General features: G+C 38.1%; 1 protein-coding gene across 12 annotated transcripts in view; it reads right to left on the reverse strand.

Moving 5' to 3' along the window:
• PARD3 (par-3 family cell polarity regulator) overlaps nt 1-16975 on the reverse strand; it is a 656403-nt gene that overhangs the window by 386536 nt on the left and 252892 nt on the right. For all 12 annotated transcript variants that reach the window (XM_034644391.1, XM_034644386.1, XM_034644392.1 and 9 more), the window contains exon 3: nt 8274-8454. In XM_034644391.1, the coding sequence (XP_034500282.1) occupies nt 8274-8454 (181 nt within the window). The remainder of the gene's footprint in view (nt 1-8273; nt 8455-16975) is intronic.

Raw genomic sequence — 16975 nt, forward strand, 5'->3', positions numbered from 1 at the left:
AGAATTCCGAGCAGACTCCTCACTGAGCGTGGAGCCTGGTGCGGGGCTCAAGCTCATGACCCTGAGATCGTAACCTGAGCTGAAACCAAGTGTTGGATGCTTAACCGACAGAACCACCCAGGTGCCCTTTAATTTCTTTTTTTTTTTTTTTAAGATTTTATTTATTTATTTGACAGAGATAGAGACAGCCAGCGAGAGAGGGAACACAAGCAGGGGGAGAGGGAGAGGAAGAAGCAGGCTCAGCGGAGGAGCCTGATGTGCGGCTCANCCAGCGAGAGAGGGAACACAAGCAGGGGGAGTGGGAGAGGAAGAAGCAGGCTCAGCGGAGGAGCCTGATGTGCGGCTCGATCCCACAATGCCGGGATCACGCCCTGAGCCGAAGGCAGACGCTACCGCTGTGCCACCCAGGCGCCCCCCTTTAATTTCTTTTAAAATCAGAAGGAAAACAAAATGAACACTGAGAAATAAAGAATTTTTTTCCCTCACATATATGAAAATGATACTTTTAGGGCCCATGAAAACTATGAAATTTTGCATGACAAGAAAAAATAAAATATTGAAATATTTAAAGTTATATGAAATATAATTTTTATTATTAATATTATTATAATGGGAGGGATTCATGAAGGCAAAAGTGCCTAGAGTCTAGGAAAGTCCTAACGATATTCTGAACAGCTTTTCTACCTCACAGGATGGGGGAAACACACACACACACACAGTTTAAAAATTTATAAAGTAAAAAATAAGCATCAACTATCCTGAATCTTACAATTGATAATATATACCACTGCACATAAAAACTTCCAGGATGGGACACATGGGTGACTCAGCTAGAAGCATCTGACTCTTGGTTTGGCTCAGGTCATGATCACAGGGTCATGAGATCGAGCCCCATGTGGGGTTCCACACTTAGCGTGGAGTCTGCTTGAGATTCTAAATAAATAAACAAACAAACAACTCAAAAAGGAGAAAACAAAACACAAAAAACAAAAACAAAACCTCCAGGATGCCAAACAAAGGGGCATTTTGAAATAATGGCCTTGATGTTGAGAAAGTAAATGACCCCAGGTAATAAATCCTTTTGCCACTCAGCTAGTTTCTGATTCATTCCTTTCAACAAAATGAAAGGAAGACATAAGCTGGTTGTCTTTCCACCAATAAAAATAACCTGATGAAGGATCACTAATTGATGTTTGGTGCTTAACTTGGAGGGAGGTCAAAGAGCTGGTAATAGCACTGTAACAAACTCCATCTACACCCTTCTAATCACTTCTGTGAACAAGATTTCCCAGAAAACAATTTCTTATTCTAGAAAAAATTAGTATTTTTCAACAATTAGAGTGTACTAGCTGGGGAGAAAGCCCCATTTAAAGAGATACATTTATAATAAAAATAATTTCTGGAGCACCTGGATGGCTGTCAGTTAAGCATCCGACTCTTGGTTTCAGCTCAGGCCATGATCTCAGTGTTGTGAAATTGAGACCCAGGTCGGGCTCCATGCTGGGAGTGAAGCCTGCTTAAGATTCTCTCTCTCTCCCTCTCCTTCTGCCCCTCCCCCATCCCACTCATGCACACACTCTCTCTCAAAAAAATAATAAAAATGGACAATGGCCAGACTATACATAAAAATGAAAATCTAACCCATAATCTGCAGAAACCAACCTAATAAGCCAGTCTGCTACCTAGAGTAACCAGTCCAGGTAATTAGACCACTATGTGCAGCAACCAGTTCAGGAAGCCAAGCTATAACCCCTCTAACAGTCAGCCCCAAATAGACAGGATCTGATTAATAATTGACAGCTTCCGGGGCACCTGGGTGGCTCAGTCGTTAAGCGTCTGCCTTCGGCTCACAACCTGATCCCAGGGTCCTGGGATCAAACCCCACATCGGGCTCCTCTGCTGTGAGCGCTTCTTCCTCTCCCACTCCCCCTGCTTGTGTTCCCTCTCTTGCTGGCTGTCTCTCTCTCTGTGTCAAATAAATAAATCTAAAAATTGAAAATTTAAAAAAAAAAATAACTGACAGCTTCCCTAAATTTTGACTCTGCTTTCAACTTAGTAACAACCAGAGAAAGTCAAATATGCATCTTTAACCAATTACAAAGGATATTCCACCGCTAGGCAGCCCAACTACAGCTCCTCTATGCCAACAGCTACCAATCAGGGCACATCTAAAGCCTCCCCTTTGTTTTACTACACAGCTTTCCTACTTCCCTGCCTGCCAGATACAAGTGATGGTGGCTGAGTCCCTTGCTACAGCAAGCTCTGAATAAATGGCTTATTCTCATTCGGATGTTCTCATTTATTTCCACATTAATAGGCAAAAAAATTTTTATACTGCATATTGATGCTACTTTGATCAACTATGTACTAATAATGATCATCAATATATTTGCATTTTATAAAAAATTTAAGCGTTAACATTTGGATGTAATTTCTTTGTTTCAGAGAAGCATGAAAAGATGACCAATGAAAGATATTCGAGCCTGAAAATATATTAGGTTAAAACTGAGTTATATTAAATGAAACAAAGTTCAAGGAAAACAGGAATTAAGTAAACTTTGAAAGTGTTAAACAAGTGCCTCATGTACGTGTTTCCTTTAAAAGCACATCACGCACACAAACGCACATACCTTTATTTAGAGTAATTTTAAACACATACGAAGAGTCTACTGAATCCCCACATAGCCACTCAGCTACCCACTGCCCACTCTCCTAGCCAGTTTACTTTTAAGCAAATTCTAGATAGATCATTTCCAACAATACCTACTTCATAATATACTACAAAAAGATAAAGACTTTATAGAAAATCATTCCAATAACCTAGCACACCTAAAAAGAATTAAATTGCTTAATACCAAATACTCAAACAGTGTTCAACTCACCAATCAGCATATGACTGCTTACTCTTGTTGTTGTTTCATTTAAATCAGAATTTATACAAGATTCACAAATTATGATTGGATGTTACCTCTTAAGTCTCTATTAATCTGTGTTCCCGTTCCACCTCTTTCCCCTACCTTGCGCCTGACCTATCGAAGAACCTGGATCACTTGCCTTGTATGGTTTCCCACCATTTTGACTTGACCGATTGCATGTCTGTGGTGTTAATATGCTTCCCAATATTCAGGATTTCCTATAAATTGATAGTTGGATCTAGATGCTTGATTGGATTTAGGCTTAATTTCTTTCGCCAAGACTACTTCATAGTGTTACATTCTTCCATCAGGACGCTCACGATACTTAGCTGACTCTCAATTTATTATTATCTTTTTATATTAGCAGTGATTGATGATAAATGCATAGATCCACTATTTCATCAGGAATGACCAAAAGAGAAGTAATATTCTTATTCTATCATTACTTCTTCATTTATTAGCTAGGATACTTCTATAAAAAGAAACCTCCCCTTCATCTACTATTTAGTTACCCAGTAATACCATTCATCCAGGAAATACAGGAAAGATACCTAATTCTTTCATTCTTTTACCAGTTTTCCAAATAATAAGTTGGTTCACTAGCACCCCTTACCTTGCTTGCTTCCTTATTTATTATCATTATGAACTCATGAATACATTGCTATTACTAACCCTCCTGATCTCTCATCATTCCTCTTGGGCCAATAGGAGCTCCAACATGACACAACTCCAGTCATCTTTCATAGCCTTCCTTATTTTCTTATATGGAGGGATGACCCAGAATCATCCCATAGATTTCCTCCCTGTATCAGAATTCAGCCATTTCTCCAAAAACCTCTCTGATCCCTTTTAATGGAAAATGCTATTTCCAAAACACAGTCTGGATATCAAGAATGCTCAGTTACTGGGTTTGAGTGTTAATTTAAGACATATTCACTGAACACATACAGGATTTTCCCTTCCTCCCTCCTTCCTCTGTGTGTGTGTGTGTGTGTGTGTGTGAAATAAAATATACCACAGATTCATTGTATGTTCTATTCAAATTGAGGACCATGGAATTTTTATCTGTTCTCCTCTAACTTAAGTCTGTAGCCCTTTTCTTCTGTATTCTGAATCTTGGATCTTCGATGGCACAGGGAATAACAGAACTAGAATATTATTATAATTCTTCATTTGCTCCATTTCATAATACCCAACAATCTAAGACTAACAGGACCAATATTACCAACAACAAACTGTTTCAGGGTTCTTGTTTGTTTGGCACTTCTTTCTTTTTCCCCCCATCTTCCTTTGGTGGTACAAATTACTAAGTTTTACAGTTACCCAAAATAGTTACTCTTGGATAAGGGAGCAACCAACTAGATATGTAATTTATGTGTAGTTCTATTATATGATTTTTTTTATTTTAAGAAATACTACGTAACAGTTAATATTATAAATAATTTTATTTTTAAAATTAAAATTTGATTTTAATTACGTAAAATATAATATGGTTTGAATGCCAAACATACAAAATAAGAGGCTGTAAGTCTCGCTTCTATTCCACTTCACCCATCTGCTTCTCTCTGTTCCCCATAGGCACCTATTCTTTATGGTTATCCTTCCGTATTTTATCTCTTCAACATAAGAAGCTTTTATGCAAATAGTCTTTTGCTGTGTGGTCTATTTTATTCATTTTCTCATTTTTTAAAGCACATTTTCTGGAATTTAGGAAAAGTATTTTTATTCTAATAATTGTATTTACACTAATACATTTGTGTAATACCGCCCATAATTCCCTCTTTTTTGTTATTATGTCTATTGACTACCTTCTATGAGCAATATCCTTATTCGTTGGTCACTATGCTTCATCCTTCAGTTAAAGGGTATTATTCAGAACATTGTTCAATATACTGGGCTCAAGAAAATTCTTCTTAAGTGTCAGTTTTAGCTTCTCTTAGATAACTGCTATTTTTGACCATAAAGACAATGACTCATTAATTCAGGGTTTCTCTACCTCACGCTATTGACGTTTTGGGCTGCAGAGCTGAAGTGGCTGATGGTCCTATGCTTCGTAGGATGTTTGGTAACATCCTTGGCCTTAATCAGACACTCATAGCATCCTCCAACTTTACCAGTTGAGACAACCAAAAAAATATCTCAATACTGTCAATTGTCCCTTGTGGGAAGATATCACTCATACCTGAGAACCACTAATTTAACTAAATCAATGTTCTTACTTTATATGTACTACAAGGACAAATTAGTGGCAACTTCTAAAAAAGCATAAAAAGATCTTAAGATGAGAACTCTGTGTATTAAATTCACCTAGGCTTTATTTAATTCTCAAACTTAATATCCACTGTTTTATCGACCAAAAAAATTGCATACTTTTCTTAGCTTCCATCGATTCTTCATGCAAAGAAGGAGAGGAGTGAATTCAATCATAGCAAGACTTGGAAAACATAGGAAAGTTAGCACATTCTTTCTTTCAGGTAAGCATTAGGAGTTTATTTCTCTAAAATCTTTTATTCACCATGCTCCTAATTAGAGTTAACTATTCCTCAATTCAGCAAATTTCTACATATTGCTGGCTTCTTTATTTTCCTATCTGTAAATCAGAAAGACCACTAAACATAAACTCGTTGTTGACAAGGACTAGGTCTCATCAACTCAACTCTGGACTCATCACACATCACAATGCCTGGCCCAGCACTGTCCAACTCTTGTAATACGTTTGAATCAGTGGTATTAAAACAGTATGAAAAATCATCTTAATAGATAGGGGACTCGTATGTAATGGGTAACTTTTACATAGTCGCCAAACCTTGTATTTAGTAGATGCTTACCATACACTTACCCACTGGCTGCCAGAGACAAAAATCTAAATAAACTTAGCATATAAAATTCAGAACTGGAAAGTAATATTTACATATTCTCCCATTAATGGCTATAAGACATTGCCAATGCTTCAAATATAAGCTCCTTCGCTCACTAAAAACAAGGTAACACAAAAATATTGTGTTAAAAACAGCATTTAAATGTTAACACACAGAACCAGCCAAATGTGGGGGGTGGTGTTTAAGAAATGTTGTTGCGTCCGGAACAAAAGACAAAAATTGATGGAAAGATGCCATTCAAATTCTTCTTAACATAAAGACGGCATTTACCTTTCCTCTAACACTTTTTTAAGGTGCAGCTAAATTAAAGGTGCATCCTATATAAAACATGAATTAAAAACTACAAAAAGCTCTGTATTTAATTTTATACATTAGGGTGTAATTATTCACATAAAGTCACTATTTTCCAAATATCAGGCACCTGAATACCTGTACTATTATTTACTTAAAATTTACTGTAAATCACGTTTAGAAATAAGTCAATTAGAGAAAGACAATTATCATATGATTCCACTCATATATGGAACATAAGAAACAAGGCAGACGATCATAGGGGAAGGGAGTGAAAAAAGAATGGGGAGTCATCAGAGACTAAGAAAAACCGGGAGAGATTCTTAACTATAGGAAACAAACTGAGGGTGGCTGGAGAGGAGGTGGGTGGGGGATGGGGTCATTGGGTGATGGGCATTAAAGAGGGCACTTGATGTCATGACCACTGGGTGCTATTCAAAACTGATAAATTATTGAACACTATATCAGAAACAGAAAAGAAAAGAAAAGAAAAGAAAAGAAAAGAAAAGAAAAGAAAAGAAAAGAAAAGAAAAAAGAAATCACATTTAGGCAATCCACTTTTTATAAATAAGCTTATTCCAAGCAGACAATCATTAAAGCATGGGCTTAATGAGCTCGTATGCAAGCAAAGAAAGTAAAGCAACTAACATTGCACTTACATATTACCCTGCATTACTATACATGGTACACCCCTCAAATTTGGAAAAACATTGCCCAAAGCATATCCAAGATAAGATTTTTAGAAGAGCATATCCACATAATACTCAAATGCTATTTCCATAAAATTAGTTTAAAATATGTTTGTATGTGTTGGGGCGCCTGGGTGGCGCAGTCGTTAAGCGTCTGCCTTCGGCTCAGGGCGTGATCCCCGCGTTACGGGATTGAGTCCCACAACAGGCTCCTCCGCTGTGAGCCTGCTTCTTCCTCTCCCACTCCCCTGCTTGTGTTCCCTCTCTCTCTGGCTGTCTCTATCTCTGCCAAATAAATAAATAAAATCTTCAAATAAAATAAAATAAAATAGTATGTTTGTATGTGTGTACAAACAAACCTAAATTTTATAAGAATAAACTGTACTCTAAATATTATCTAACTATATTCTATATAGAATTTCATATATTATTTTTGTATTATTACCTATTATATATGAAGATCTACTGAGGACTATCAGTAAAATCACACAAGACTACCGGTAAACTTAGGGCTGCCTGGGTGGCTCAGTGGGTTAAGCATCTGCCTTCAGCTCAGGTCATGATACCAGAGTCCTGGGATCCAGCCCACATCATTGGACTCCTTGCTCGGTGGGGAGTCTGCTTCTCCCTCTCCCTCTGCCTGCCACACCCCCTATTTGTCTCTCTCTCCTTCTCAGTCACAAAAATAAGTAAAATCTTAAAAAAAAAAAAAAAGACTACCGGTAAAATCACACAACACTTGAAAAACTGCAATGTTTCTAAATAGATGTGAGCAAAAGATAAGTGATTTTTGACTTATCAATTTCTTGAAATGGACCTTCTTATTCTTGAAAACTGCTCAATTATAAGATTAGGCCATTACAAACACTAAATTTATTTTTAGCAAAAGTTCTTCACTTTTCTGTGTAAACCTCCAGGAATGGCTGACAGAACTCTTCAGGCAACTGTCCTAGAACTTGAGTACTCTACGTCCCCGGATTCCTAATATAAATTCACTAAGCCCTATATTTTCTTTCCTTGAGATAGTATTCTAATAGCAGCTCTTCCAGATCTCTGACGATAATTCTGGCCCTGACGTCTCTTCATCACCCTCTCTTCAGATAAAGTTCAAGTAACGGCTGTATCCCAGTTGCTTTTCAATCAAAGATGCTACGTTTGGGTTTGGTGTGAAGGCCTTTAACTGTTTCCTATTTGTTCTAGCATTCAGATGAAAAACACGAAAGAAAAATCCGGTAATATCACTTTACCTGTTATCCTTCTTCACCTTTAGTGAGCAATTAAAAGTCTACCAGTCTAACATCAAGTTAGTACAATATATTAAAATGTGAAGAATCTTGCCTACCTCTCCGGCAAAAGACATTTGCCCAGGTTCTAAACTTAATCAATCTTTGATAAAAACAGATAATGAATTCCATTCACAGGAGCAAGGCTGGATAACAAGAGTTGGCATCCCTGTAAATTAAGATGAAATATGCAGAGAAGAAAGAGCTCTCACTTACTTGCACGAAGGACTGAAGGTGTGACCTCAATTTCACTTGTTGCTTGATAAGGCTGAAAGGCTGAAACATTGTTGGTGCCAAGCTCACTACCAAATATCTCTGGACTCTGGGTGCCTGTGGAGCTGGCGCTGGTGCCGTCACCTCCATGATGGGGATCTTGCTCGTCAAACACTGCTACCAGCTGGAAATGAAAGGTAAATCTGCATTTACAAACAAGGGCATTTAAAACGGCTACCAAACAACTGATGAATCACTGAACTCTACCTCTGTAACTAATACACTGTATGTTAATTAACTGAATTTAAATAAAATTAAATTAAAAATAAAGTAAAATAAAATTGCTACGGAAGTTACACCACATTTAACATAAATCTACAGAGGAAAAATACTGACGTTTAAGCACCCAGGAATATTATGTTTTAGGAAGCAAAACTTCAAACACACAGTCTTCCCCTGAGCTCGGATGCTTTAGTTTTGTATTTCTAAGTTGTGCGTTTCATATCTGAAATTCTATTAATGAAAAATAATAAAATGGTTTTAATATCACAGAATAGTAAGGGAAATGGGGTAATTTAAATTGTTTTGTAAATGATATATTAAGTGGAAAAGAAAATGCATTTCTATATATAATGCATACATATGATCCGTAGTACTATATATATTGCAAAAGATATGAGGTACCTTTCACATAGGAGGAAGGAGTATTAAAAATTATACATGTATGTGCCCACTTGTGCATAGGAAAATATAAGAAGGATAAAAGATACGGCTGTCTCCCAGGAGTTGGTAAGAACAGGGATGAAAGAAAAAGAAAACAGGAGCAATCAGGTTGGTGGGGAGGAAAAGACTTAAGTAATTTTGGAAAACTATTTTCACTGTTTAATGTAAGGCTAGAGACAAAAAACAAAACTGTCATATTAATTTCTTTCTCACAAGTGTATGGTTTAGAAATCCTCACACTACCATACACACACACACATACACACACACCCCAGAAATGAATGAAAAAGAAAAATATTTTGGATAATGAGAGTCAAAATTCTCCCTGTCAGAAACAGAAGTTACAAATAAAGAAATACACTCTGTGGTATTAGATTAAAATTAGAGGCATCAATATGAACATGCATCTTTTTGTAAGTGGGCAGGTAGGTAGACAGACAGTTAGGTATGGGTGAATGTTAACGCATGTGTGGTTCTTAGCTCCCCCCACTAAGAGGTCCTAGAAGCAACCACGCACAGTATGAAGAACATGGGCGCCCGGATCTTGGTTTCCATTACCATTTTCCAATAAATGAATGAGGGCTCCTNGGCTCCCCCCACTAAGAGGTCCTAGAAGCAACCACGCACAGTATGAAGAACATGGGCGCCCGGATCTTGGTTTCCATTACCATTTTCCAATAAATGAATGAGGGCTCCTTAAAAAAATAGTTAATTCCAGGGTTGGGGCAGAGAAAAGACATGGTGGGCCTGGAACACCTTTGATTATAAAAAAATAAAGAGTACTCAAAAGTGAAAGAGGCACATTAAATGGAATCAGGTGTCAACCCAAAGGAGCTCCCAACGGCCAGAGCTGAGACAACTCATAAACAAGTCAACAATGATACAAACAAACTAAATACCTGTAAGTCCATAATGATACAAATAAATAACTGGAGAAATAATTAACTGTGGAAATGGACAGCTCTTCCATACCGTAGCACTACAATTAAAAAAAGAGAAGAAATGATGGAAATAGAAGTCATCGCCAAGCAATCTCCACAGCAGGCAAGGTCACCAATGGGAGCTAAAATCTTTGGGTGAGAATATCCTGAGAAACAGGGTATTTGCATATCTCAAAGTATCTCCCCACAAAATACTTTTTCATTAAAAAGAGAAAAATGGTATCTTTGCAGGGGAGAAACTTGGCAAAAACCATTTCACCAAGGTTAACATCACCAGTAATGAGTCATATCACCCTTGGATAAAATGCACGGAGAAGGACAAAAAATTACTTTGGGGGTATTCCTGCTAAAAATGTGTATCTTTGATCTAATCATGAGAAGACATCAGATAAATCCAAGTCAAGGGACCATCTATAAAATAACTCACACTCTTTAAAAATATTAAAGTGACGAAAGCAAAAGAAAGGCTGATGAAGTCGTGTGAATTGGAAGAGACAGAGGCGAAATCAGAAATACATGCAGCATGAGGTCCTTGCCTGGATCCTGGGCTAGAAAAAGGACATCAGTAGAAAAGAGGCAACATTCAAATGATGGCTGTCGATTAGTTAACAGTATTGACTCAATGTTACTAGTTTCCTACCTTTGATAATTGTACTATAGTTATGTCAGACTTTACATCATACATGTAAAATATAGATGTATTACTTTTGCAACTTTTCTCAACTATAAAATTATTTCAAAATTACACTTTCATAATACAGCATTACAAAATACCACAAAAATTAAAATTCAATCTATTTCTTCTGATAACTAAACAGTGGCAGCACTTTAAAATCTCAGAGTAATGAAGTTCTAAGGGCCAGCACCACCTTGGTCATTCACACTACAGGCCTATGCCTACTAAACTAAACACGGCATTCCAAGGAAAGTGGAACCATGACTAACCCAAAAAACCCACTCCTACCTCCCTCCAATTCAAGCTTCTCCAATGCTAATAGTCTTACCAGTTAAAGGACGGTATGATAAATCTACAGAACACGAGAAGCATTTATAAGTACAATCCTCATTTCCTAGACGGTTGTGTCTTTTTGAAATGATATTTCCATGAACATTTATATATCGTCAATCAATTCGTAAGACAAAAAAGAAAACCATCATAAGGTCATAGAGACACACAGGCAAACAGGAAGCTCAGAACCCTGCTGTGGCATCATCTGTAATTAGCTAATTAAACAACGTGGAGGGAGGTTAAATGGTAAGAAGAAATTAATGTAGGATGAATAGTTGGGCCACTCAACCTTATAATAAGCAACATAAGTGGGAAAAGAAATCCTTAGTAGTAATAAATAACAGAAAGGTGTTTGTATGTATACACTAAAGTTTCCATAAACAGAAATAAAATCAGCCTGTTTATCTGACACTGACTGGCAAGAATCTCCCAGGATTAGTAACATAGACATTCTGCTAGATGAGGGGTCAGTAAACTTCTGACAGGTCCAAATAGTAAGTATTTTTGGAGCTGTTCAATCCATGCAGCCTCTGTCACAACTATTCTACTCTGCCGTTGTAGCACAAAAACAGCCACTGGCAATATATAAATAAACGAGCATGACTAGGTTTAAATAAACCTTTATTTACAAAGCAGGTGATGGACCAAATTTGGCCCATTGGCCACAGTTCGATAATCCTGCACCAGAATGCTCATCCATCCAGTAACATCCAATTTACAAATTCAATTTGGGAAGTAAAACTAAGAGTCAAGGTACCTTGGTAACCCTGATAAACTACAAATATCCATTTCAAGCTCTACACTGAGATTTTGAATTTCCACACTTGATTTTAATATCATCAGACTTCTCACAAGGTGTGTGGCTTAATATGGATTTTGAAGATATTAAGTTCTGACATTTGGTGTTTAATTGGAAGCAAATGAAATGCAGGTTTTGTTATTAACTTTTTACAATGGTGTGTTCTCTCAAGAATCAAGTCCTTTCTGCAAACTGAGAATGGAGATTGCAAATTACAAAGAATGTGTCTTTAAATGCCACACATGGAAGAACTTATACATGTATATTAGTTTCAATAATTATCTACAGCATTTTTAGACAACACAAGTATTATGAAATCTGGACTGTGTCATGAACAAATGCTTCTTGAATTTCAGTGGCAGAATCACAGTTGGTGATTTGCAATATGCCAATAACATACAATTTCCACGGCTTTCTTTTAAACCAAAATTTAAGTGCCAGGTGCAGATATGAAGTAATTTTGTGTTAAATTGGGAAGGGTATATAATTTTAGAAAATCTACTCTACAAGAATGCATATAGTAGCACAGCAAAAGAAAACAAGACCTTCACAAAAACATCACATATTAAAAATTTCTATCATGCCCTTCAAAAATAAAGGAAATGTCTGCTTTTAAATTTATGAAACATGACTCATATCCATATTTTAACAGATGGAATCTTCACTGCTGTCCATGAAGTAGACCATTTTTGAAAGTTCATTTTTACTTTCAATAGTTACGACTTAATCTATCTTCTGATCCATTCATCCATCAAATCTCCATGAGAACACACATAGTGAATTTAGGTAACACCCACAATTTAAAATAAACCCACATTCAGATGAACTCCAAACTTGGCCATACATTCCTCACCTACCTCAGGAAAAATCATTTTAACTCTCTGACACATCAGAGCCCTCCAAACTTGCTTTTTTTTTTCCCAAGCTATTTTTAAAACAGCACATGCAAACAATTATAAACCACTGGGATAGAGGGGAGCCCCTTTAATGGATAAAATTATGTGCGGAAAGCCCAGAGCTGTATGTAGCAAAGTGTCTAAGAGCATAAGATTCAGAATCAAACAGACCTCCAACCAAAAATAGCTCTGATCTTACTTCGTAGATGGGTGTTGGTAAATCCGCCGGCCTCTCTACCAACTCTCAGCCGAGTAGTCCTCGTCGCAAAAAAGAGGATGGTGGTTGTAGTAGGCAGAATAATGCCCCTGGTTGTCTGTGCCCCAGAACCCAGAACCCAGGGATGTTAACCTTTCATGGCAAAGGGGACTTTAAAACTATGATTCAGATTAAAGACCTTAAACTAGAGAGGTTATCCTGGATTATCCCGGGAAGGATAATCCGATCACCCCAATCTGGAAAAGTGGAGACCCTTTCCCACTGGTCAGGGAGAAATGTGACAATGGTTAGAGAGGTGTGCGTTGCTGTCTTTGAAAAGGAAGACAGGAAGCCATGAGCTAAGGAACATAAGGGGCCTCTGGAAGGCAAAGAAATGGATCCTCTCTTAGGACCTCCAGAAAGAATCAGAGCTTTGCTCACACCTTGATTTTGGCCCAGTGAGACCCATGTCAGACGTCTACCCTACAGAACTGTGAGTTCATCAATTTGTGATGTATTAAGCCATGAGTTTGTAGTAATTTGTTATGGCAGCAATAGAAAACTAATAGAGCACCCTTGCCTACCGTCCTAGAGCTGCTGTGACAAATGAAGAGACAGGGTATATCTACTTCCAGAATACAAGCACGCATTTACCAGTAGCTATTTTTAAGTTATATTGTGCTGGTTGATGAATACATACTTTTGTAAATTTGAGGACAGTTTCAAGAGTAACTGAAGCTCTCCCATACACCAACGATGGCCTGGCCGGGGGCAGGGGTCAGCAAGAAAAGGAAAGGAGGAGCCTTGACAGGGGCGCCTGGGTAGCTCAGTGCGGTTGAGTGGCCGGCTCTCGATTTCGGCTCAGGTCGTGATCTCAGGGTCCTGGGATGGAGCCCAGCTCCAGCAATGTGCTCAGCGGGGAGTCGGCTTCAGGGTTCTCTCACTCTGCCCCTCCCCCCATCACAAATGGGGGCGTGCGCTCTCTCTCTAATAAATATTTTTCATAATACTTAAGTATTAAATAAGTAAATAAATACTTAGTATTAAATAAGCATAATTATAATAAGTAAATAAATATTTATTTGAGAAAGCATGTGAGTGGGGGGTGGGAGGGTGTAGAGGGAGAGGGAGAAGCAGACTCCCCACTGAGCAGGGAGCCTGCCATGGGCTTGATCCCAGGAACCCCGAGATCATGACCTGAGCCAAAGTCAGACGTTTAACTGACTGAGCCACCCAGGCGCCCCAATAAATAAACCTTTAAAAGGGAGAGAGAGAGAGAAGCCTTGCTAGAAAAATTCAACATCATAAATAGCCACAGAATGAACTTCTTTGCAGGTGCTCAGCATCCTCCCCTCAACTCCTCACACAAAAATGGAGTAGCTTTTATATTCACTTCACAGAAAAGAAAACTGAGACTCAGAATGACCAGGATTTAACTATATAAAAGTACAGAATGAATCTGAGAACTGGAAATCAAATCCATCCGACTTCAACGGTCCTTTTTCTCCCAAACCTCCCGCCCCTGGAACATCGAACACATTGACTGCACAGGCACTGGGAAGCTGCAGACAATAATCATCTACGAGTCTCTGAACAGGACTCTGTTCGTTCTTGATTAACCAAAGGTAATAACCCACCTGACCAAATTAACATAACCGTGTCCCACCACCTAAAACTTCCTGAACATATCTGAGGAAAACCAAGATAATTTTAAACAATTCCAGGCTGCTGATACCATCACTTGGTCTCAATCAGGAGATTTTTTTTTTTAAAGAATCAAAGGATCTTGCAGGTTCTGTCTTTATCCAGGAAAACTGCAGGTGACTTCAGTAGTTGTCTAAGTAAGACCTCAAGTCCCACTAGGATCAGGCCCTGCATAGCCTCAGAAGTCATGTCACTAACTCATCCTTGAATCATCGCTCTGTGTCTGTTGATTTCTTTCATATGCAGGCTGAACATATCCAGAGGAAGCTGATTATGATGGGTCTCGGGTATGTCCTTTGCATACTCAACATTAAGATACCAAACTGTGTGACTTGAAATGAAGACTTGCACTTTTTCAGAAAGGCATCGCCACTGTTAGCCCTGAGGAAGGTCCAACACATGTGGAAAAATACTAAAAACCACTATGAACTTGAAGATGCCTGGAAGACTCTCTCTTCACCTATGGAATATGAGTGGCCTCAACGAGTAAGCCAGGCTCCACTAAACCATTTGATTTATAGTATCAAAACAAAATGAGCAAGAAACACAAAAGAGAAAATGACTTGACTGTGCCTCCAGTGGGGAGCTCTCCGTGTCTGCCACATTTCTCAATATTCCTCCTGTCACAGTAGTAGTATGATGATGATGATGATATCCCAAAACAATGACGACATCACATAACACATGCCTCTGAGCGACGGCAGGGAGAGTTCGTGGGCAAATTTGACCAAAAGAGTAAGTGCAACAGAAAGAAAATGCAGCACAAATGTGAGAGGTACAGCACAGTACAGTAAGTTTCTGAAAATAAGAAAAATCAAGTGGTTGAAGACACATGTATTTTATGATTGAAGTGACACTGTTCCAAAATATACAATTCTAAACTCTCATATTCCAAACTGCCCTTTCTTTCCCACAGGTCAACCTGTGAATTTCTACAATTAGGATCACACATACCAACAGCTCTACTTTTTCCCCCCTTTTCACTCAAGGATGTACTTTTTAAAACATGTCGAAGTACATCAAGTGCTTGGGTTCCTGAACTCCCCTTCATCCATCTCTTGAAAAACAAAAACAAAACAAAACCTTTCATTTATAGCTGTCTCCCATACAGCACACTTAATAGCTTACAGCACATCTCTAAAAGGAGAATTACCAGACGGTAGCACGATTACATAGATTAGCATGGTATGTAATCTACACATAAGCAAGGAATCTAATGAGGAAAATATTTAATAGTGCCATTTCAAACAATATATCACGTAGAAGAGGGCAAGACATTCCCACTGCTACCAGCACAACCAAGGAGACCAACACCATCACACACCCCTACCTGTCAACAGTCAAAGGTCACCTGTCCCTCAAGAGCTAATAGCATCCTTTAAGAAAGTCACAGATACCTAAAAAGGTATTACGCATCACCTGGAAATCACAGTGAAACATATTCAGTTATGACACTCCCCAGCTTATGTTTCGGAACTGGGATTTAATTCTGCTGTCCCTCAGGATGATACACTCGATCACCCACTGAGCCCTCAGACTAATTAGATTCCCAATTTAAGAGTAATGTTCAACTAATAGCCTTGAGTATGTCAACTGCAAACCACAATGAAAATATGCAAATGATGTAGCCATAAGCTAGCTGACCCACTTGTCAGATACACTGTAAACCCCTCTCCCTCCCATCCCCATCACCAAGTGCCACGGTTTCATTTGTACTCGTCAATGAAGTTACAACTATGTTACACTACTGTTTAAGTGTTAATAAAAAGGTAAGACTGCACAGTAAGATAAAGCAAAATAACTCTGAAATGGGATAATCACATATAGATAGGTTGACCTCAAACTGGAGGAGGTGGTGTTTCTTATGATTTTTATCATGAACACATGCAGCTCTCTCTCTCAGAGATAACAGTAGGTAAAACTGGGAAAGAAGCAATATGAACCTCAGAATCAAGTGCAATGATGTAACAACTAATCATTACATAGACATGGGAAAAAAAACTATTAAATCAATTGGTAAGCCTTCTGATAGCTGAACTTATGTTAATGACATAGAGACAATACTAACTCCTTAGTCATTCTCTGAGCCTTACTTGCTATCATGGTTCATTAAAAACTCATTTAGATAGAGCTACTGTTTTACCGGATGAGTAAGCAGAACAGTAAAAGAATATATTTGAGCTAATGTTGGTTTATAATAGTAGTAATACAAGCTACACCAATGAAAACTAACCCACTACAGGAGCATCTCAAGCTTGCCACTGAAAAACTTTAAATGTTACATTCACTAGATTAATTCTGTGTTTCATCAGCATTTCAAGAATTAAGTATACTTTGATGACAAAAAAAAAAAAAAAAAAAGACCCAAAGCTTAGAAAGGAACTCAAAAATTACATGAGTGCACGGACAGCAAGCCACCTTTCCCACTGGCTATGCC

The sequence above is a fragment of the Ailuropoda melanoleuca genome, chromosome 15 (genome assembly GCF_002007445.2).
Source record: "Ailuropoda melanoleuca isolate Jingjing chromosome 15, ASM200744v2, whole genome shotgun sequence".
NCBI classification, from domain to species: Eukaryota; Metazoa; Chordata; class Mammalia; order Carnivora; family Ursidae; genus Ailuropoda; species Ailuropoda melanoleuca.